At 35.3% G+C, this 22,860-nt stretch overlaps 4 protein-coding genes across 7 annotated transcripts; 2 read left to right on the top strand and 2 right to left on the bottom strand.

Moving 5' to 3' along the window:
* Positions 1-1,269: 1,269 nt before the first annotated feature.
* On the top strand, positions 1,270-4,811 carry LOC107647845 (uncharacterized). Its single transcript, XM_016351887.3, has 2 exons — positions 1,270-4,070; positions 4,156-4,811. Exons 1-2 carry the CDS (start codon positions 1,418-1,420, stop codon positions 4,587-4,589), a joined length of 3,087 nt encoding a protein of 1,028 aa, XP_016207373.1. The 5' UTR covers positions 1,270-1,417; the 3' UTR covers positions 4,590-4,811.
* A 1,614-nt stretch (positions 4,812-6,425) lies between these two features.
* On the bottom strand, positions 6,426-13,269 carry LOC107647843 (cytochrome oxidase complex assembly protein). Of its 3 annotated transcripts, none has more exons than XM_088492185.1 (5): positions 12,934-13,269; positions 8,870-8,990; positions 8,077-8,211; positions 7,096-7,283; positions 6,426-6,855 (listed from the first exon to the last, which is right to left on the bottom strand). In XM_088492185.1, exons 2-5 carry the CDS (start codon positions 8,926-8,928, stop codon positions 6,644-6,646), a joined length of 594 nt encoding a protein of 197 aa, XP_088348311.1. In that variant the 5' UTR covers positions 8,929-8,990; positions 12,934-13,269; the 3' UTR covers positions 6,426-6,643. The 3 variants fall into 3 exon arrangements, with proteins under 3 accessions (XP_088348311.1, XP_088348312.1, XP_088348313.1); XM_088492186.1 differs by having other exon boundaries at positions 8,870-8,987; XM_088492187.1 differs by lacking the exon at positions 12,934-13,269 and adding an exon at positions 9,378-9,938.
* A 425-nt stretch (positions 13,270-13,694) lies between these two features.
* On the top strand, positions 13,695-16,197 carry LOC107647842 (uncharacterized). Of its 2 annotated transcripts, none has more exons than XM_016351885.3 (4): positions 13,695-14,196; positions 14,404-15,281; positions 15,418-15,590; positions 15,689-16,197. In XM_016351885.3, the coding sequence occupies exons 2-4, from the start codon at positions 14,472-14,474 to the stop codon at positions 15,810-15,812; spliced, it is 1,107 nt and encodes a 368-aa protein (XP_016207371.1). In that variant the 5' UTR covers positions 13,695-14,196; positions 14,404-14,471; the 3' UTR covers positions 15,813-16,197. The 2 variants fall into 2 exon arrangements, with proteins under 2 accessions (XP_016207371.1, XP_020959939.1); XM_021104280.2 differs by having other exon boundaries at positions 14,013-14,196; positions 14,409-15,281.
* A 556-nt stretch (positions 16,198-16,753) lies between these two features.
* Positions 16,754-22,131, bottom strand: LOC107647841 (nuclear transport factor 2-like). The gene is made up of 9 exons (XM_088489647.1): positions 21,545-22,131; positions 21,303-21,437; positions 20,443-20,746; positions 19,906-20,168; positions 19,212-19,401; positions 18,615-18,736; positions 18,461-18,526; positions 17,837-17,924; positions 16,754-17,303 (listed from the first exon to the last, which is right to left on the bottom strand). Exons 1-9 carry the CDS (start codon positions 21,581-21,583, stop codon positions 17,158-17,160), a joined length of 1,353 nt encoding a protein of 450 aa, XP_088345773.1. The 5' UTR covers positions 21,584-22,131; the 3' UTR covers positions 16,754-17,157.
* Positions 22,132-22,860: the final 729 nt, after the last annotated feature.

Here is a 22,860-nt window from a genome sequence, read left to right as displayed (position 1 = left end):
CCTTCTCAAAATCATATTGTATATAATTAACAATAATTATTAGGCTAAAACCGTTCAGTGGATGATGGGTGATGTTTCTGAATTCTAATATTTCCTTATTAAATATTTTTATCTGTCTATTATTTCTTCCTTCTTTTATTCCCTAACCCTTCCTAGTGGATCACAAGAAATTGTGAGGCTTACATGGTTTTCTCAGCTTATTTCTTTGTCAAAAGTTATTCCCATTAATCACATGGCACAGGTATTGTAGTGACTAGCTAGTGAGTCTTAATTACATCAATTATATATTTCTTGGCCCCACTTATGCATTATTTTCTGAATCTTTGTCAAACTTAGAACTTACCCTTAAAATTAAATGAATCTAATTCCTAAAAGTGATCATGGTAATGGTAACACATAAAAGTGGCTTAACAAATCTTCCTTTTAACATAGTTACTGAGAAAGATGCTTTCGACCAATTCTGTTTTGTCTGAAAGCAGATTTCATAAAGTTCATGTTTCAAACGAGGTTATAACTTCAAGTATAACATGCATTTTTTCATGTTACCTTTTTTCAGTTTTCTCGTTTTTTTACAGCAATACCTATAAAGATCCTAAAGACTAAAACAACACTGCTTGGATCATAATACTCTATTGCAACTTGATGTATTTTTTTAAATTAGGTTAAATTAATTTGAGAGTCACTGTCATTTTACTAAATTTATAATTAAATTTTTATATTTTAAAAATTTTTAATAGGTTCTTTATACTATTTTAAATTTTGTAATTAAATTTTTATCATACTAAAAACGGTAGAGATAATAAAATATTTTTAAAAGAAAAAGAACATTCAAATTTTAAGAATTTATTCCTCAAATATGAGTAACTTTAATTTAAAGAAAAATATTTTATTAATTTTAGCGATGTTTATATGTAAGACTTATTTATAAAATTCAAAATAATATATAATATATAGATGCAATTGAAAGTTTTTAAAGAATGTAATTACCGTAAAATGGAATCCAACATAAACAAATAGAAGATAAAGTGGTATTTTAAAACAAAATTAACTGCTTTATCCCTCTTCAAATTAACAATGATTATTGAAACTAAGGCATCATTAAGCGGCACATTCTCTTCCATGTTTAATGTCTGATAAACTTCAAATAAGTCCAAAGCTTATAACTTGCACGCTTCTAGCTGGTTTCAAATACCAGTTCATAAACCTGACAAGCTCTTAAAAATGACCCACACATTAAACTAATCAAGGGGTTTATTTATTAATTAGTGATTAGTCATCACTGGTCGTATAATATAGTAGAAAGCCACATACATCTGTGGTTCTTCTTCTCTCCATCATCACCACTTCACCCTTCTCTCCTTCAGTATCATAAGAGATTGCAAATGAATGAGAACTGAGGTATTATCAACTTAGCAGAATGAAGAAGAACAAGATGAAAATGAGAAGCAAGCTTCTCATGATCATATTCTTATGTTACAACATTGGCAGATTCGCTGCGAATGATGAAGTATCTGCATTGATTTCTATAAAAGCAGGACTATTTGATCCACTGAACGCCCTGCACGAGTGGAAGCTGGAGAAAACAGCAGGGGAGGATTCAGCTCACTGCACATGGACCGGCGTCTCGTGCAACTCGGACGGAGCAGTAGAGAAGCTTGATCTCTCCCACAAGAATCTCAGCGGCGACATATCAAGTGATATACTAAGGCTTAAAAGTCTCTCCTCTTTAAACTTGTGCTGCAATGGATTCTCATCACCGTTGCCGAGATACATAGCCAATCTCACCACACTCAAGAGTCTTGATGTGAGTCAGAACCTCTTCAGTGGCGAATTTCCATTTGGACTCGGAAGGGCGTGGCGACTTATGACCTTAAATGCATCCAGCAATGAGTTCACAGGGCTACTTCCCGGAGACCTTGGAAACGCTTCTTCGTTGGAGATGTTGGATCTCAGAGGAAGCTTCTTTGAAGGCACAATTCCAGAATCATTCAGCAACTTGCATAAGTTGAAGTTCCTTGGTCTATCTGGGAATAATCTCACTGGGAAGATTCCTGGAGAGTTAGGACAACTTTCATCAATGGAGTTTATGATCCTCGGATACAATGAATTCCAAGGAGGGATTCCATCAGAGTTTGGAAACCTCACAAGCCTTAAGTATCTTGATTTGGCAGTGGCTAATCTTAGTGGTGAGATTCCGAAATCATTTGGAAATCTCAAGTCATTGAATACAATGTTCTTGTACAACAACGATTTCGAAGGAAGCATTCCACCGGAGATTGGTAACATGAGTTCTTTGCAGCTGCTGGATCTCTCTGATAACATGCTTTCAGGGAAAATTCCACCTGAAATAAGTCAGCTGAGGAATCTTCAGCTGCTGAATTTCATGGGAAACAAGCTATTCGGCGCCGTCCCGTCCGGTCTTGGACAGTTGCCTAAACTCCAAGTTCTTGAGCTTTGGAACAATTCATTGTCAGGGGCATTGCCTGGTAATCTTGGAAAGAATTCACCATTGCAATGGTTGGATGTTTCATCCAATTCACTCTCTGGTGAGATTCCAGAAACTCTTTGCAGCCAGGGGAATCTCACCAAGCTAATACTTTTCAACAACGCCTTCTCCGGTCGAATTCCGGTGAGCTTATCCACATGTACTTCGCTTGTTCGGGTAAGAATACAGAACAATCTTCTTTCCGGAACAGTTCCAGTTGGTCTTGGTAAGCTTGGGAGGCTTCAGAGGTTAGAATTGGCTAACAACACTCTCACCGGTGGAATCCCTGATGACATAGCTTCTTCCACATCACTTTCCTTCATTGATCTCTCAAGAAACAAGCTCCATTCTTCTCTTCCTTCCACCATTCTTTCCATTCCAAATCTTCAGGCTTTCATGGTCTCTAACAACAACTTGGAAGGTGAGATTCCAGACCAATTCCAGGACTGCCCCTCGCTTACAGTTCTAGACCTCTCATCAAATCAATTCTCTGGAGGCATTCCAGCAAGCATAGCTTCTTGCCTGAAATTGGTAAATTTGAACCTAAGAAGCAACCAGTTAACAGGTGAAATCCCAAAAGCAATATCTAACATGCCTACATTGGCCATTCTTGATCTTTCAAGCAACTCGCTAGGCGGCCAAATACCAGAAAGTTTCGGTGTTTCCCCAGCTCTGGAATCCTTCAATGTGTCATACAATAAGCTTGAAGGGTCAGTCCCAGCTAATGGGATCCTAAGAAGCATAAACCCAAATGATCTGGTGGGCAATGCTGGCTTATGTGGTGGTGTCCTGCCTCCTTGTGGCCTAAACTTGTCATTTACATCTAAGCATGGAAGCTCGCACACAAGGCGCATTATTACGGGATGGATCATTGGGATATCGTCAATCTTAGTCATTGGGATTGCGATTCTGGTAGCGAGATCTTTATACACCAGGTGGTACACCAATGGCTCCTGCCTTGGTGAAAGATTTTATAAAGGTAGCAAAGGGTGGCCTTGGAGATTGATGGCATTTCAGAGGCTTGGCTTCACAAGTTCAGACATTCTAGCTTGCATCAAGGAAACGAATGTGATCGGAATGGGAGCCACCGGGATTGTTTACAAGGCTGAGATACCACAATCAAGTACAGTTGTGGCAGTGAAGAAATTGTGGAGAGCAGGATCTGATATTGAAGTAGGAAGCAACAGCAATGACCTTGTTGGAGAGGTTAATCTCTTAGGGAGGTTAAGGCATAGGAACATCGTTAGGCTATTAGGATTTCTTCATAATGACACGGATTTGATGATAGTTTATGAATACATGCACAATGGCAACCTCGGAGATGCCTTGCATGGTAAGCAAGCAGCAAGATTACTTGTAGATTGGGTTTCGCGGTATAACATCGCTCTTGGAGTTGCTCAAGGACTTGCTTATCTTCATCATGATTGCCATCCACCGGTTATCCATCGCGACATCAAATCAAACAACATATTGCTTGATGCAGATCTTGAGGCAAGGATAGCAGATTTCGGATTGGCCAAGATGATGATCCGGAAGAATGAGACTGTTTCCATGGTTGCCGGATCCTACGGCTACATAGCCCCAGGTGAGTGTTACTAATTGCCACTTCATACTATTTGACAGTTACATTTCAATTAGCAGCATTTATAACATTTTCCATTCTCTGGCAGAATATGGATATGCCTTGAAGGTGGATGAGAAGATTGATGTTTATAGCTATGGAGTAGTTCTGCTGGAGCTGCTGACGGGTAAGCGGCCCACAGATGAGGAGTTCGGAGAAAGTGTAGACATTGTAGAGTGGATTAGAAGAAAATTGAGAGACAACAAGAATCTAGAAGCAGCGTTAGACCCAAACGTAGTAGGAAACAGTAGGCATGTGTTAGAGGAGATGCTGTTAGTTCTAAGAATAGCACTTCTTTGCACTGCAAAGCTTCCAAGGGAGAGACCAACCATGAGGGATGTGATAATGATGCTTGAAGAAGCAAAACCAAGGAGAAAGAGTAGCAGCAACAACAACAACAACAATGAAACAACTTGTTCAATTAACAGCAGCAATAAAGAGGTTCCAGTTTTTAGTCCATCACCAGTTATTGGCCTTGTGTAGGAAGGAACCAACAACAACTCAGTTTTTAGAGATATAACTTTGTAATCAGAGATTCAATATTTCGTTTTAGAGGGTACACCACATCTAAAATGGATTTTTTTTTGCAAATAAATTTTATTTGTATCCTAAATGTTGTCATATTTATTTCTGCTGTCTGCAGAAATCAAGATAAAGCAATTGTACCTATTATTATTATTATTATTATTATTATTATTATTATTATCCGTTGAATAACAATGATAATTTGGTAGATGTACATGAAGTGCTCAAAAATACTAAGTTGGTCTAGTTCTTAAAAGCTTCGACTCCCTCCTTCTATGGTACCGCATTATCGGGTGGTTGTTATTCATATTCATAGTCCCAACAATAAAATTCCAGTTACATATTCACTAACCCCTAGACCCTCCATAGTAGTTATTATGACTTATGACTTCTGAATTAAAATATAGTAGTATAGTATACTATTAAATTCTCCCTTTTGAGGGTCCAGTTATGCTAGTTTCAAAATCAAAATCAAAATCAAAGTAAACTGCATAAAAGTGGGTGCATAAACAAGTAAGCAGAAGGGGCAGATTGTCAAAATTAATGGTATCTGGCAAGCATTCATTCCAAAAAGCTACAAGGTTGCTTGTGCTTGAATACTTGATGTTCTTGACCAAAAGATTGATTCTAAACAAATCTTGACACGTATTAACCGTTTAAAAAAAATTAAACGCAAAAGGCTGACCTCGTGAGTACACACTACACATACACAGACAACGTCTTTTAAAACGATATATATAAAACTTTTGAAGAAACATGGGCAGCAGCTTCGCTAAAGTAATTAATTTTAAGAGAGAGAGAGAGAGAGAGGGATCATTCCTTGTCATTCTTATGCATTATAATCAAGGGATAGATTATGGCATTATGCTGTGTACACTAGCTACCAATACAAAATACATATTAAAATATAAATATATATTAAAAATAAATTAAACCACACAAATATTTATATACAAATATATTGATAGCTGATTTTGGTATACGAATAGTATTTTTATATAGGGACTATTGATAAATTTTGACTTTCTAAATATATATAACAAAAAAATAATTTATCATTTCTATAATAAAAAATTTAAACATCAATAATTCTAATTATAAAAGAAATAAACTAACCGGATATCAAAGAATGAATTTATCTGACAAAACTACCCAATGTAAACTGCAAAAGTATCTAAGGGGGATTGGATTGAAAAAAACTACGAATGCAAGAGATATCAAATCAGTTTACATATATCACGGTTAAAAATTTAAAATTCTCACCGCTTAATTTACATCAAAACTACTGTTAAAAAATGTTAATTTATTCAAATATATTCAAACACTAAACAAAGATCTTTTTAACATCCAACAGTAAATAAACATACATTAAAGCGGAGGGGCTTCAATACAGTAGGAGAAGCTGAAATGAAGAGAGACAGGATTGCACGGGTTCCACCTTGGTGATCTGATGATCAACATTAAACTAAAACATCAATAGACGAGGCGCCTTGTTCATCATATTAAGTTATTTATTCTGTTATCAAGTTACTTATACTGCTAAACCCATCAAAATGATAACAAATTTGTCCAACTCAATTAGGCTCTCTCTTATCCCATACGATACATAGAACAAACGGCCTTAGAATGAGTTTTTTTTTTTCTTTGGGACGGGGGCCTCACAATGAGGTTTACGTAGACATGAAAGGTAAGGCTAGTATGCGTGTCTAGTGCTAAGTAGGAAAAAGAACTACAAACATGAATAATCTAAAAAAAAAGTATTAGCTAACTAAATTGAAAAGGAAATGAAGGGTGTAGAAAAAAAGAAAATGTATTTCATTTCAAAAGTCATCATTTATTTTCTAGTGAAATAAAATGGTAAATAATATTACAGTATGTTACACCAAACAAAAATTCCGAAATTTTATTCTGTAGAAACAAATATTGACATCCTCCCAGCCTCAACTAAACAAATTGTTTGAAACATAAACTCAGTATGTAGCTGAATTAAATTTTGCTACATACACTTATTATCATAGAGTGGTACTCAATTTAGCCTTTGAATTTTGTGATGGAGAAGGTACGCATGCAGTGCAAGCAGCAGCAGTACAAGAAGAAGCCAACTTGTCAGAGAGATTAATCCGCATCGTTCTATTCCTCTCGTCATTCCCAGGTAAATGAAGGAGGGCATCCATGATTAAAATGTCCCAATCTCGGGGAAGAAAAAAGGAAGACCAAGTGTCCTCTGTTTCAAAGAAGCCAAGACAATATATTTCTATTAGCTTTTCAAACTGACCTCAGCGTATGCACTTTCAACATGACAGATATTAATCAATTCAAGTAGCATTCAGAAGCAAAAATATAATATGCAAATAAGCATGTAGATCCATAAAGCGAGCATCTTACTGTTGTAAAGCATTTTAATGCAGTAAAGTGAGAGTAATGAGAAGAGTTCCCACGAGGTATAAATGTTAAAATTACTAACCTCCATTTCGAACTGCCTTTAGCTGTAAGATACCTGTGCCTTGTGGTCCAGAAACAGGAAATGAGCAAGACACAGAATGCCTCTTATGAGCTACCGCCAGAGATGCATTGTACCATGGACCTTTAACTATTGGTTCTCCAATAGCATCTATTAATGCCTGGTTCTTGCTCACTTGCTCCATGGCCTTGCTGCAAATTTCACAGTTAATCAGTTTGGAAGCTGCTAAGGTGGGACAGAATTTCAATTTAGAAATGTTAAGAAGTTAAACTCCTATCACGATTAATATAAGGTCCCACAAAATGTAATTCAAGAAACTTTCTCTCTACCATCTAAAGATAAAAGCAAAGACAAAACTACAATAGAATTTACTTTGGACAGGAGAGTGAACAAATTGAAATCAATTATTATTCTATCATCAACTGGAGGGCCATACTTAAAATCATTTCATAGAAAATATCACCAGGAAACTATAACGCTAATGCTGGAAGTTATATATAATACAACAAGAAAAGAACAAATATCTTTGATGTGCTCTTGCCTCCATGAGAACCTAGTTATATAGCTAACAAGCTAAATGTAAAAAAACGATGGTGCTTTACTAAGGCATACTAAAACAAAGGATATAAAAATCTAGATGTTGAATACTCCTACCAAATTGATTGTGGAATAGGACAAGAAATGGTTAAGTTTCAGTTTTAAGCAAAAATCACCTTGAGGAGTTGTGTCCTCTCCAGGGAGAAAATGGAGGAGATAGGAAACATCATAAATAATTTGATGGAGGAGCACTAAATGGGCGACTTCTAATATGACTCATGAGTAGAGCAATGACACTGTTTGATACATGTAAACCGATGTTAAAATGTAGTTCTCAAACATGTTTTCCAAATGGATTCAGCGATTCAGCTGAGATCATAGTAGCCACTAGCCACTGTTAACTCTAAACACACAACACCACGTTATAGACATATAGTTTAAAATTACCTGCTACAGCCATGATAGATGGCAAGATCATCAAGGGCACTTAGAGCAACACCACCCGTAACGGTAATCAAAACAAACGACACTGCCTTGCGACCGAAATATTTGCTCTTGCCTTCATCCACATTCTTTGTGGAACTGCAACAGTTTAAAATTTGTAATCACAAAAGTAGATTCAATTACGGCTCCTATTCTATCAGTTTCAACAAAGTAATGACAACAAATACTTCAAAACTTTGATTTCCAATCAAAGTAAACAAACAACTATTTTGCTCCTTTGATGTTGGGAATCATCTTAGTATGTTGTCATTTCAGATATTCTACCAAGTAATGCAAATGGTAAACTTCCCTAATATGTGTTTAAAGGATTTTTATTCAGCTATTGAAATCTAATACCCAAAACTCGAAGGAAATCGATGAGTTACAAAGACTAGCATGTTTGTTTAGGGTTTAGGGTTTAGATCTTCTAATGCAACATGCTAAATATGAACATTTAACAAGCTGAGCTCTAACAAAATCATATAACATTTACAAAGAAGACTGTCCAAGATTGTTATACACCATAGTGGCCCTTGAATACTAACCGTAGGAAAATAAATCAATCAATGACAATGAGAATCAAAATCTCGACATGGCAGCATAAATGGCAATCACCACCTTCCAACCAATCCGGAAAGAAAAAAGGAATTTGATTTTTTACATAGTTGGTGGTATAAGAATCATAAAAACCCAGAGAAAACCCTAATAATTGAAGAAAAGAAGAGGAGAAAAGAAGAAGGGGAAATGATAGAGTTACCTTGAAACCTGAGATTTTGGAGAGGACCTAAGGAAGGAGATGAGTCTCTTGGCCAACATTTTAGGTGAATCACAGTCGCAGAGCAGAGGGACGGTGGAGGTCGATAATTAGTTAATAACTACTGCAAAAATCATTTCATAAATCATAAATAATACAACTTTCAGCTTTATTTTGTATAGTTAAAACTTAAAAGTGGGAAGCCATTAATGTGAAAGCAACGGCGCGAGTTATTAGTTATCAGTTGCAGATTAGTACTAATAATTGATTTAGAAAATTCCACTCTGGGCCCAACATTTTGGACCTAAATTAATGTTAAAGTCTCCTGGGTCCTGTAGCCCGTAGGTTATGTCCACTTAGACATGCTAACGCGTACTAAAACAAAGGATTTATTTTACCCATGACCCCAAAAATAAAAGGATTATTTTACCAAAAAAAAAATAAAACAAAGAATTTAAAATTATATATATTTTATATATGTAGCGGAGTAGGTAGAGGCGGGTATTACGACCTTGCTCGTCCCGGTAAAAACCGGCCCATAAATACATCTAAAGATTAAAAAATGGTTGGAAGAGAGCTCCTCCAACGGCTACGGCGAGAATAATCAGAAGGGAGACAGGAACAACAGCCATCCAACGAAGGAGTAGAAACGATGATCACTCCGGGCAAGCAAGCAAGGTTGGGTTTCAACTCTACCCAGTTCGATGCCGCCGGGTACTCAAGGAAACAGCGCAGCTGATCGGAGCAATCTTCTCTTCTGGGATCGGAGACACCGCGGTAGTGCAACTAGGAATCTCATCGACAGTATGCTCACCCTGAGGAGAGAGAGAGAGAGATAGCAAGTCGCTAATAGCTTTCGGGACGAACCCAGCAGGAGCAGGACCAAGGCACCACAACGGATTGAAGCTTCCAGTTTTAACCATCTGAGTTTGATGTCCGAAAATCCAAAAAAAAAAAAAAAAAAAAGCACCAACCAAGGACGTGGTTGAGTGGGAAGGCAGTAATCCCCATCCCCCTTAACCAATAACCAAGTGTGGTCTAGAGTTCGATTCTCACTTGTAAAAAAAAGGAATTAAGTTTTTCTAAAACTAAACAATTGATAAATAATCGTTTTGAATTAAAGTAAGAAACTAATAGGACTCACACATCAGATCAAGTTCAAGTAGTTGATAAAAGTTACAAATTTAATAAGAATTAACTACTTATTTGATCAATTTACGATTCTACTCAGTCCGTAAGCTAATTAAGAATTAGTCATGATACCATTGATACCAATATAATTTTAAAAAGTATGGAATAATCAGGGTGGAAAAATCTCCAAATCATTATACGTTATTAAAAACTATGGCTATTGAATATTTGAATGTATGATTTTGAACTATTCTAAATTTCTTTTGGGTTATACAAGTTATTTTAAAGGTCAATGTACCTTAAAGTTATTCTCTATAGGTTGCGTTTATTTCTAAAAAACAAGACAAAATAAAATACTAAGATTAAAATATATAAGACAGAAATACAAAATTTAGTATTCCTGCATTTTATTTAGTAATAAAATAGAATAAATTATAAAAACCTATTTTATTTTTATTTTTACTTTTTTTCATTCAAAAAATTAAAAAATATATATAATAATAAAAAAATATAATTATAAAAAATTAATAAAAATAATAAATAAATAAATAAATAATTGTGTCTTTTATTAGTGTTTCTGTATTCTTCTTATTAAAATAGACACAAAATACACTAATTCAATGCCTTTGAATATAATATCTATGTACATGTTTTATCTGTTAAATATAATTTTGTATCTATATTTTTATCTCAATATCTCGTATCCATAAACAAACACAGCCTATTATATTAGATGATGAAGCTATTGCATATGAAAATAAATTATGACTCTTAACTTATTTATTTAAATGAAAGAGAATATATATATATTAGATGATGAAGCTATTGCATATGAAAATAAATTATGACTCTTAACTTATTTATTTAAATGAAAGAGAATACCTATATATATAGGCACCAAAAAAACCTATAAGACGCATTTCAACGGAGAGTAGTGCATCAGTTGTTTTAACTGTTGATTTTAATTAATATATATTATATATATTTTTTATAATTCAGATCAACGGTTAAAACAACTGGAACACCAATACTCTCAATGCACTTGAAATGTTTCCAAACCTATATATGAAAATAAGACGGTGTACATATGAAATTAATTTTATCAGGTGTATCATAAGCCAAATTTCTAGAACAGGTTTTCTTGGAAGTAGGGGTGTGTATGGCCCGGCCCGGCCCGAAGACCCGGCCCGGTCCCGAGCACTTTAGGGGCTAATTTGATGTGATTTCATCGGGTCTAGGGCCGGGTATGGGTCTCAAAAGTAGACCCGGTCATTATTTCGGGTCGGGTCCGGGTCATAGCTCGAGTCACCCGAAATCGGTCCGGTGGCCCGGTCATTATACACAATTAATATTTTGTTATTAGTGATGGATGATGGCTATTATTATATGAAATTTAAGTATTGTAAACCTTAATATTTTGTGTTATTAGTCATTATATATAAGACTATAAGTTAATGTTTTATGTTTAAAATGCATAAGACTTTAGACTAATGCATAATTTTGTGTTATTTGTATTGATTTAAATATTTGGTGTTATTAGGCAATATTAGTATTGATTATGGTTATACTTTAATTTTAGAGAAGAGTTACTTCTTATTATATTTTTCTAAGTGAATTTTACCATGTCAAATAATGGTTGGAGTCTTGGAAATTTGGATATTTTTACATGCTAACTTACAAGAAGGTATCAAGGTAATATAATGTTAACGGCCCGATTTTCACCCGGTTTTTACCCGGTATAATCGTGGCCCGAAAGTGTATAGGTTTCATCGGGTCTAGGGTCGGGTTCGGGTCTAACAAATAGGCCCGGTATATATTTCGGGCCGGGTCTGGGTCACATCAAACCCGGTTTCACCCGGCCCATGCACACCCCTACTTGGAAGATTGCTGATTCTGCCAAGTGCGGAAGTGCCAACTATTCAACCAAACATAAATTATCAGAACTCAACCGACAATTGAACCAATCATACTATTAGATCATTAAATTATTGGTTCAACTAATAAATTATTAATTAAAACTGTTAATCCGATCACAATTAAATAATATAAAAAAATATATTTTTTCACTACCCACTAATTAATTATAAACATTAATTATGCATATATTATCATTATAAAAATACTAGAAGTCTCGATAGATTTTTTTTTTACTAAATTTAATATAGATCAAATTCAAAGGTTCATTTTTTTTCATTTTTGCATAAACAAAGGCAGATTCAATTCATTTATGAAGATTGTTTTCATTCCTAGAATTCCATTTCTCATTTCTGCATATTCAATTCATTCAGAGTAGTTCCATTTTTCAGTTTTACTAATTTTAAAAAAAAAAACTTTTAAAAGACTCGCAGCAATAGAAAAAGACTCACAGCAAAAAGAAATATTTTTTCACTTTTACTATACAGACATGGTTCCTTCATTCTTATACCCAAAATATATTCTTGCCTTCCAAGATTTATGACTTTTGTTCTGCATCTTTACCAAAGCCAATAAACTAATTATCAATTAAGGTAACAAAGGTTCTAAAACATACACCTAAACACAATACTTACCAAATATAAGGTATAATCCACATCTAAAGAAATAGCAGAAGATAGGACAACACCAAATCAAAAAAAAAAAAAAACAACAACTGAAGCAAGACACAAACCACCACATGCCTTTCCTACGGCAGGTGCATCGTAAGCTAAGGTAGAAACTGAGCACCTGGACTCAACACTAAGAACACCATAATTTGAAGATTTTTGCATTTTCAAAATTTAATATAAGTGGTCCGATCTCATGCAACAAATGCAACATCAAATTCCTTTCAAAATTTTGACTCCAATATGTGATGCCGATAGCCTCTTCAAGAATGAATTGGAAGACAATTTAATTGTAAACCAAAATATTAAATAATTAGAAAAAAAATAATTACGAAAGAAAGAAAAAATGCTCACTGGATTGACCACAATACACAGGATCCAAAGCTTTCTAGCACAGGTAGAAGTAGATTCAGAGGAGTAGGAGAGGCAGACGGCCAGCCCAAGCACGACGACGGCGGAGCAAAGGAGGGCGACGACAAACCAGGATACGCAGAGGCGGCAGATGGTGAGACAAAGGCAAGAAGTACGAGTGGAGACAGACAGAAAAAAAAAAGAAGAAACGGATGCCCACACTTGTGACGACGACAGTGATGGACTGGAAGGGTGAGAGAAGTGAGAGACAGTCGAAGAGACTTGGGAAATTGGGTGAACGGAGGAACAGTTTTAGATGGCAAAACACAACGTCGTTTTTTGAGTTTGGAGAGCAAGATTTAAAAAAAAAAAAAAAAAAAAGGCAAACTTGACCCGGTCCGATTTAAAACACCTGGGTCACCGGTTTTATTAAAAACCGACCGAATTGAAACGGGTCAAATCCGGTCTACTGCATGTCCGGTCTAGCTCGATCCGGTTTAGAATCCGGGTGACCGGATTTTTTTAGCCGACTAGCCGAGCATATATATTCCTAAAATATCATTGATTTTTCCTTCTATTTTATGAAAGTATTACGAAATATGTTACCCCGAAAAGAGGAAATGAGAGATTTTTCTAGGAAGACCATGTGCTGTCTGTCACAGTTGAACAATCCAAGAAAACAGGAACACGTGTACGGGCAAGTGTGGGGAGAGATTCAATTCCATAATTTCCTTGCATATATAATAAACAATAAAAACATAAATAAAAACGTGCATATCAGCTGCTTGATGATTTTCCTCTTTCAGCTTGAACGGTTGTTAGGATTTCAAGGAGGATATTCTCTCCATGTGAATAATTGGTTGGTACAAGTTATTAGTTGAACTCATTAATTATTAATTATTGTTTCTATTTTCATGCTCGTAACCAAACCAAAAAAAGAGTAACCAAGTTGATATTTTGCACTAACTTGAGCCACACCAACTTGTCCATCAATAATGCCTTGTCCACCACACAAACATTACCCCCAATGATTTTTTTTTTTTTTCCTTCTTTAAATTGTTATTTGTACAGTGAAAAAGATTGTGCAATTCACGTTCACATTCACATGTGAATGCTCCAACCATATTTTCCATATATAAGGTCCCCGGCTTTCTATATTTATATATATAATTGTTTCTCATTTGTTGTCTACTGCTTCAAAAAAAGCTCCTCTCCAATGGCCATCTGAATTTGCATCATCAAGAATCTGCTCAGCATCTCAAAAGGGTAATCCTTTTTTCTGCTTCTCTCCAACCCCAACATATCATTTTTGAGTAAATATAATGTTGTTATCTGCTCCTTGTAGCTATGTACATACCAATTAGTTTCATGTCTCAAAAATCAACAATGATTTTGCATGCTTAGGAAGATTTTTAGAGGGTATATCATTGTTCATATACTAATTTACAATTTTTTTTGTTATTTTTTCTTCAGTGTAGTACTTTTACTCCAAAAGGAAGGAACAATCACAGAAATCCTATCCTGAATCAATCAGAAAAATCATGCTTCTCAGAAGCTCTTCAACCCCAATTCTTGGTTCCCTCCACTCATCCTTCACAGACAGTCCTAATAACAATAGCATTCACTCTGAGTCCTGCCATGCATTCAAGCATCATCTTCCACCATGTGTCCCTCAACATCATCACCAAAAAATCTCTTTCCATCAATCTCCCTTTATGCAGTTCTCGTGCACTTCCTCTCCAATCTCACCCTCAATCTCTGAAGGCCAATGCAAAGGCTTCAGAAGAGTTCAGTCTGAAGGGAACTTGGAGGATTTAGCTATTGCTACTTGCAACAACAACAATGAAGACATAGTAGGAGATATTCCTTTCAAGAGATTTTCAGCAAGACCAAAGTGTATGGTACTCGAGACTATTCCCTCTTTCTCTGTTACCAAGCACAAAGGCTTGTGCGAAGAAGATGCAGACGATGAAGAAACCGACAGTGACAGTGACATTGAATATGAGAAAGAAAGTGGAAGCTTAATGAATCTTCAAAAGGGTATGGTACTGTCTGAAGAAGTGAGAGATGGAAGCTGCAGGGTAGGTTTTGCTGAGAGGGAAGAAAAGTTTGGTGGTAAACAAATGTATCTTGCAAGAGGGCTTGGAGTTGATGTCTGCGTGGATGGCATAGGTGGCTGCAGGGGTGGTAGAGGTGGTGGCAGTGGTGGTGGTGGTGGTGATTATAACTCCATGAGCTCTGGAGGAAATGATGGAGATAGATCTGAGGTGGAAGAATATTACAAGAAGATGCTGGAAGAAAATCCTGGGAACCCTTTGTTTCTGAGAAATTATGCTCAGTATTTGTATCAGGTAAAGTTCTCATTACTTCATGTCTGAAAGGAAATATCAATTGCTAAAAGTATGTGATATCACAGCCAATTTGTATAACTTGTTCAGAATAAAAGAATGTTTTGATGATGAGGAATGCAATTTTACTTTGTCACAGTGCAAAGAAGACCATGAAGGAGCCGAGGAGTATTATTCGCGTGCCATCCTAGCAGATCCAGAAGACGGCGATGTTCTATCACAGTATGGGAAGCTAGTTTGGGAGCTACACAAGGACGAAGAACGAGCGTCAGCCTATTTTGAAAGAGCGGTACAAGCCTCTCCTGAAGACAGGTATGTCATGTGCTCCAATGTAACAATCAATTTGTTGTACTCTTTTCTTTGTTGTGTATAAATTCTGATAATAGTGTGTTACGGTTTCCTTGTTGCAGCCATGTACATGCAGCGTATGCAAGTTTCCTTTGGGACACAGAGGAGGGTGAGGATGATTGCAATGATTCAGAGTGTTTGCCACCACAATTTCATCAAGGAGCTATGGCTACTGCTGGTGCCTAAAGGAAAATGGATTGATGATTTAACTGGTGAAGAAATAGCAATTGGTTGCAGATAAATATGTTGCTACTACTTACTAGTGTCTAAATATGTATAGGAGTTCTGAGTAATTGGTATTGGTTATAAAGGGTTGAGCTGAGAAGCGGAGTTCATTGTGTGAAGTGAAATCATATCAGACTGATGACTGGTCTTTAACTTTTGAGTTTGTGATGCACAATTGGTCCCTTGAAGCAGAAGTATTAAGATGTGATTGGCGTTTGTAAGCAAGCTGATTAAGTAATCAACATATTGATTAGCTAGCGTGTCACAATTGAGACTAGTGATACATTGGTTTTGTACCAAACTCCCAATATTATAGCAAATAAGAGAGACTAGAAATTGCAAATTACAATTGGCATTTGGAGAGGGAAAAATGAAAGATAACATCATATAAGAGGACAGAACAAGCGAGGGTTGATGTTCCTACTTCCTACGGCACAATTTCACCAAGGAGATGACAAATTGGCAAGTTAATAATAATCAAATAATAGACTCAGGCAGCCGCACTTTTCCTTGCTAAGAGACTTCTAAACCTTTCATGGACTTCTGTTAAATCAAGCCGAATTAATTGGATACTTAATAATAGAATATGGAGGTTAATACCCAAAAAAATAGAATATGGAGAAAAATATCTTGATGGGAGAGAGACTGGGACAGTTGCCAACTTGGCACAATATTTTGCTCACTTGTGAAGAAAAACGGCGTAGTTGACTGTAATTTATTTTATTTTATTGCCAAGAGGTACATACAGCATGCAAAATCATTAGGATTTCCATTTTTGGATCCTTGAAAAGTGTAATAAAATATTCATCAACAAAATAATTAAAACATTGAACATGACTAGAAAAAGTTTGGCTATTCCCATGTTGAACAGCATAGAAAACGTTGAATGACTCTGGTGGTACTGTTAAAAAGTTTTAGCAAAATCAATTTGGTTTAGATTAGATAAAACACATGATTGACCTCCAGTGACATCTAAACCATTATAAATCCTTTCAAACAGACCTTTCAGTCACTGAAAAACCCCCCACAATCCTGACTTGGGGTACATCACAAATAACCAAAATTTCCCAATTGAATGGCATAATAAAAAGCATTCAAGGGGAAGTAACTAATGTTATACTTGCAAAACAAACTAACTCAGGTCTAAACACCGCTTTCACAACAAACGACACACCCAAAATGTAAAACTCCTTTCTATCAAGGCACAGAAGTCCTGCATCAAATACCCACCCACATAAATATCAGAATTCAATAATCGTACGAGACCTTGAACACCCATCTTCATGCATGCTGTCTGATACACTACTCATCGCGGACCACGCTGAGGATAACCTTCACCTCTTAGTCTGGTATACTCTGATGCATCCTGAGTATTTCCCCTGCCCGGTCCCCTACCACCAAAACGCCCCCTTGGAGCATCCGTTTGATAACTGCCTCTGCCTCTTCCCCTTCCTGATCAATACAATGGAAATGAACATCAATCATCCAAATTAAATCCAAAAATGGAAAACAAATAAGGGTACAAACAATGTCCTATTCATTTTAGTTCACCAGGAAACAAAAAACACTACCAAACTAAAAAGTATTATCTAAACTATAACTAGCATCACATCAGAGGTAGATCTGATGTATAACACAAACCAAAAGTGTTCCATAACAATAACTGCAGTTTTGCAAAGCTATTGCAACAACCACCACCTAAAACTAATGTTTGAAACTATGAATATATCCTCTGGGCACTAAGATGCAGGGCATTTAGAATGCACTATTAAACCAAATAGAATAGCTCTAATGGACCAAATACAGAGTGCTGACCCAAAACCAGTACCCTAGCATGTTCAACTATGATCCCTGAGCACAAAGGCCATAGCAAACCTATTTGTTAACTGCAGTTATAGCATTAACTGAAACGTAAGTTTCTGTGCCTGTACATGAGAAGTTTTTGAAAGAGTAAGAAAAATAAGAAGTAATATAAAAGACTTTACTTCCTCCACGAGCTGCTGCCGCACCGCCACTGTTTGGTCTCCGCTCCTCTATGTATACTTGTCTACCAGCCAATTGTATGGGAGATGCCTATAATAACAGCACATAATCAAGACTTGAGACAGTTTTAGGCCTAAAAATCATTTAAAAAAAAAATTGATGATATGGGTACTTTGATCATTGCAGCATAACTAGCTGACAATGCTCAATTAAAGCAGAATTAGATATTATAGTTATTAACAGCACACCCTAGAAGCAGTAGATATTGATACTTATAGAGCACTACAGATTCAATTTATGAGACATCCATAGATTCTCTTGAACACTATAACAAATAAACCCAGGAATTGTTTAATTATGAAATCTAAGGATACAAAATATAACTTTATGACCGTATGAAAAAATTTAATGATGACAATAAATCAAATTCAGGAACAAGAATAAATTATTGGTTGGTTTAAGTAACAGAAAATCTTAAGTAAAACATATAGCTGGTTAAGAAAATAAAAGCCAAATAGGTCTTATGGAACAGAATTATTAAGGTGCTTAATGTTTTGATAGTCAACTAACTAAAATATTTGGAAGATAATAATAATAATAATAATAATAATAATATAACTTCAAACCTGAAGAGCATTTTGAACACCAATAATGTCTTCAAACTCCACAAAAGCATAGCAAACTCCAATTTCCTGCAAGCATCAATTTATGGTATAGTATTGTTCTTCTCCTGTGATTGGATACCAAAAAAGTCCGATTTAATTGACAAAAGGAGCTAACCTTTCGGACCCTAATGAATATTCCATCTGGCTTAATTTTTCCAAAACTTCTAAACTCCTGGTCGATCTCATATTCAGTGACATTAGGAGACAAGTTCCTCACGTAGACAGAAGTCACTTCTCCTGCAAGGTTTACATAGATCAAGAATAACATTGATGCTCTAATAACATAAGTTCTTAGAAAATATTAGCATCAAGTTGTAGTGACATTTAATTTAGAAATAGTAGAATTTAATTCCTAAATTTCCTTTGGAACACATTTTCGTATACCTAACAATCACTGTGACACTCTACCCAGAGAATTCTAGCCTAAAAAGTCATCCTAGTTCCTACAAGTATGTCAAGTGTATAGAAAACTTTATACAACATTCACTCACTAAAAGTAGCACATGCAGCAACAAAGACTTAAGAACAGATTAAAAAACTCACATAAAAAAACATGAATACCATAAGTAGCAAACCAACTGTTAAAAGAAGTCATAGGCAACAAGTGTCTATAGTGAAATTAAGACATGAAAAATCTACGATTGTATGCCAAAGTGATATGGCTGGTGAGACCAAAGAGAACAAAGATTTGAAGGCAAGTAAAAAGCAAAACCTTCTTCTTCTAGTCCATAGGCTTCCTCATTAGCCTCAGAACCAAACTCAGGGGCATACGTAGATGAGGAGCTTGACTGCTGAACAGCAGGCTGTGCTACATGGTTTAATACTGAAGGAGGTGGGGCACTTTTAAAGGAATGCTGTGGTGTATGCTGTGGCGCAGTTGACAGCCCTCTAGCAACTTGCAACTACAATTCAATTGTATCATAATTAAAGTTAAGAATGAAACAAGGAAAACTACATAATAACATTCCAATATGTTTCTTTATCAAATAAGAAACATTTTTCAATATTTTATTACTCATAGAACAGATCATTTTGGGCTGTGAGAAGACATAAAAAGGACAACTAGCTCCAAACATATAACTTGATTTCTGTCTCCCATAATAGATTCTTCTTTGTGCATTCTAGACACTACGAAAAGTATTTATGCTATTCTGATCATGAATACCAGAAACTCAGTTAAAAGCTTGTTTCCCTAGGAGAGTCTTAAGACAGATTCTTAATTGCAGCTGACTTCATGAGATGGAAACATGAGAAACTACTCTAAAGCAAATGATATATTGTTCTAATGATGTGGCACCATGTTTTTAGTTAAAGGCTGTTCAGTTTTCACAACAGATGATCACATATAAATTCACAAAACACAAAGTAGCCAGTAAAAGAAAAAATATATACTAGAATTTACATACAATAGATGCGTAAGTTTTCTTGGGAGGCTCCTCTAAAGACTCCTCCACATGAGAAACAGGGATTTCATGGGTGGTATGTGCAACATTTTGACGGGGTGATGTCTCCTCTACAGGAGTTTCTTCAACCACAATTTCATCTTCAAGATCTTCATGTAGCTGCTGTTCCTGTTGCTCAGGAAGACTATATTTGTCCACCGGGTCATCACCTATATGCACTGAGTTGACATATTCCCTAGCTTCTTCCTCCAAATCATAATCTGGAGCTGATAAAAATAGCAAACTCAGCACCAAAAGAAAGCAGTGGTTATACCAATAGTAAGATTTACATATTGGTCAACTCTAATTTGTAGTGAACAAGATAATGCTCATGTAAAAATACATTGTGTCACAGAAGAACCCGGATCTTTTTAGTTCATGTGAAAACAATAATGATATGCCTCACAAGAACGGGGAAATATATTTTTACTAATAGGGACCATTGGATTCACAAATTATAAATACCCTAATTACATGTTAAGGAAATTGAGTAGATGTTACCTGGTGGCTCTGCAAGAGACGTTGATTCATGTTGTGTGTCAATCTTTTCGGATGCCACTGGTGCCAGATTTGAGTATACTACTCCATCATCAACAAAATGAAAAACATCATTCAGTACAAAGTAACCCTTCTCCTGAGGAGCAAGAAAGAAGGTTTGAACAAACTTCCGTCTCCCACTGATATCCTTCATCTTGACAGAACCTGAGACAACTACAAGCACACCTCCATCCCAAGAATCGAGAGAATTGATTGTCTTGATCTCAATTGTAATAAAATTCAGTGAGGTGACGATAGAGTGAATTTGCTGCACCAGATTAACATAACCGAATCAGTTATAGTATAACAGCAGCAGCAACCAAGACTTAACCCACTAGATTGGATCTCCTACATGGATCAAACAATACCAACTTGTCACCATATCTATGGGTAGATCATTAAGGCTTTGTTTGTTTGGAGTGAAATAGAGAGGGAAGAGAAATTAGAAAATTTTCTTTATAAATTATACATCAAAATTTGACATTTCTCTTCCATCTCCTCTATTTCCCTCCTACTTCAGTCAAAACAAACAAAGCCTAAGTTCGACTTAAACGTCTGACTTCTGATGAAATCAGCGTAAACGGTAACATCTCTGAGGCCAAAAACCTTGGAACTTGGAACTTCCTCCCATAACAATGATAACAAAATTTGAACTCTCACACAAGTATTCACATAATCTTTTTGTTCAGAGATTTACGAGCCGCTCTACGACATCAACCCCCCCCCCCCCCCGGGCACAAAAAAAAAACATAAATTTTAACACTATATTGCAGATGCTGGATTTAAATCAAACACAACAATAAATTAAGGAGGAGGAAGAATACCAGGACATCGGAAGCAGTCGTGGTGGAATCTCCGTCAACGCGAACCATGCTGCTGGAATCAGAGTAGAACTGGTGAACCAGATTGGGCTGTTGCCGCAGAACTTGGTAGTACTGTCCAACAAAGTAGGAACCCACCTGCACAAATTTAAACATAAAAAAATTACCTTTGCATCGATGAGAAACAAGCGCACACCAAAGACAAAAAAAAGGAAGACGAAAAAGAAAAAGAAAAAGAATAATACCTGGGCAGCACTGACGGAACCAGGGTATGACGACGCCATAGTATGAGTGATGTGTTCAGAGCTAGAATACAGAAACAAACATGCAGCAGCGCCTCTTGTGGTTGCAGATCCAGCGGAAACTGTAAGTGCGCGATAAAACCCTAAATCTCCGTAAAGTAAAAGAAGAAGGTATATAAATATAATATATTATTGTCTATTATTATAATGAAGGAAAAAGGTTTAAGCTGGTACTGTGTTTGGTTTAGTTTAGGGTTTTACTCCAAAACCAAAAACAGGAAGCTCAGCGAGAAGAAAAAGAGGCAGAGGAGCTAAAGATGAATGAGCGACAACAACAACAACAACAACAACAAGTGGAAGTGTTGGAATATTTGAAATAGAATAAATATTAAATAGGGAGAAGTAGATCGGAGATTGAAAGAGCTTGAAACGAAGATGGAGGCAGTGTCGTTACTTTTGCTGAGTTAGTGGAGTCGTGTGAGATTCTCTCTTTTTTTAACATAATCTTACTTCTTATATCTATCGCCAAGGGGTTTCCGCATCGAATCGCATCCCGTTATACAGCTACGGTCAACGGCTAGGATTTGTTCTCGTCGAGGGAGAAAAAATATGTTTGTTTGGCCATCTTTGAATGATATTTTTTTGTGTGTTTGGTAAATTTTTAATAGTAAAAATAAAAACATTAAAAATATAAAAAAATATCTTTTTTAAAAAATTACAGTTTATATCTCTTTTTTTTAATTTTTTTTAAAAGATATTTTTTACCTAATAAATGAACAAAAAAATATTTTTATCTTATTTTATCTAAACATAATTAATACATAAAAGATCTTTTAATTTATATAAAATATTCAAACATAAAATTATTTTTATTTTTGTAAAAAAAAATTTAAAAAAATATTATTTAAAAAAAAATTTTAAGAATGACACTTAAACAAACTTAATGCTTATTATTTCACCGGACGTTTTGAGAGAGAGAGAAGAGAGAGATTTGAACTTGTATGATTATTATTTTTTAAAACATAAAAGTTAAAAAATTCAAATATTTCTTTATTTAGAAGTTAAGATGATAATTAAAAAAAAATGGCTTAGAATTTTCAATTATTTTTATTTTTTTATTTATTAAATATGTATAATAATAATAATAATAATAGAAATAATAATCTTATTCTCATTTTTTATAATTTTACTTTTTAGAAGATTCTTTTACGTTGTATTTTGTATAAATTATTTGTAAAAAAAAATATATCATCATCAAAATAAAAGAATCATTATCATTTCTCTAATAATAAATACGATAGTTAAAATCTTAAACATTG

The sequence above is a fragment of the Arachis ipaensis genome, chromosome B6, assembly GCF_059453495.1.
Source record: "Arachis ipaensis isolate K30076 ecotype BB chromosome B6, ASM5945349v1, whole genome shotgun sequence".
Taxonomy (NCBI): Eukaryota; Viridiplantae; Streptophyta; class Magnoliopsida; order Fabales; family Fabaceae; genus Arachis; species Arachis ipaensis.
The sequence above is the reverse complement of the archived record's forward strand: the minus strand, read 5'-3'. Positions and strand labels throughout refer to the sequence as shown.

Coding starts and splice junctions, on each gene's coding strand:
- LOC107647845 (XM_016351887.3), top strand. CDS start 1,418: ATGAAGAAGAACAAGATGAAAATGAGAAGCAAGCTTCTCATGATCATA. Junction 4,071..4,155: donor CTACGGCTACATAGCCCCAG/GTGAGTGTTACT, acceptor ATTCTCTGGCAG/AATATGGATATGCCTTGAAG.
- LOC107647843 (XM_088492185.1), bottom strand. CDS start 8,928: ATGTTGGCCAAGAGACTCATCTCCTTCCTTAGGTCCTCTCCAAAATCT. Junction 7,284..8,076: donor ATCTATCATGGCTGTAGCAG/GTAATTTTAAAC, acceptor TGAAATTTGCAG/CAAGGCCATGGAGCAAGTGA. Junction 6,856..7,095: donor AAAGGCAGTTCGAAATGGAG/GTTAGTAATTTT, acceptor TCTTTGAAACAG/AGGACACTTGGTCTTCCTTT.
- LOC107647842 (XM_016351885.3), top strand. CDS start 14,472: ATGCTTCTCAGAAGCTCTTCAACCCCAATTCTTGGTTCCCTCCACTCA. Junction 15,282..15,417: donor ATGCTCAGTATTTGTATCAG/GTAAAGTTCTCA, acceptor ACTTTGTCACAG/TGCAAAGAAGACCATGAAGG. Junction 15,591..15,688: donor CAAGCCTCTCCTGAAGACAG/GTATGTCATGTG, acceptor TCCTTGTTGCAG/CCATGTACATGCAGCGTATG.
- LOC107647841 (XM_088489647.1), bottom strand. CDS start 21,583: ATGGCGTCGTCATACCCTGGTTCCGTCAGTGCTGCCCAG. Junction 21,438..21,544: donor GTTCCGTCAGTGCTGCCCAG/GTATTATTCTTT, acceptor AAATTTGTGCAG/GTGGGTTCCTACTTTGTTGG. Junction 20,169..20,442: donor GTCTCTTGCAGAGCCACCAG/GTAACATCTACT, acceptor TATTTTTATCAG/CTCCAGATTATGATTTGGAG.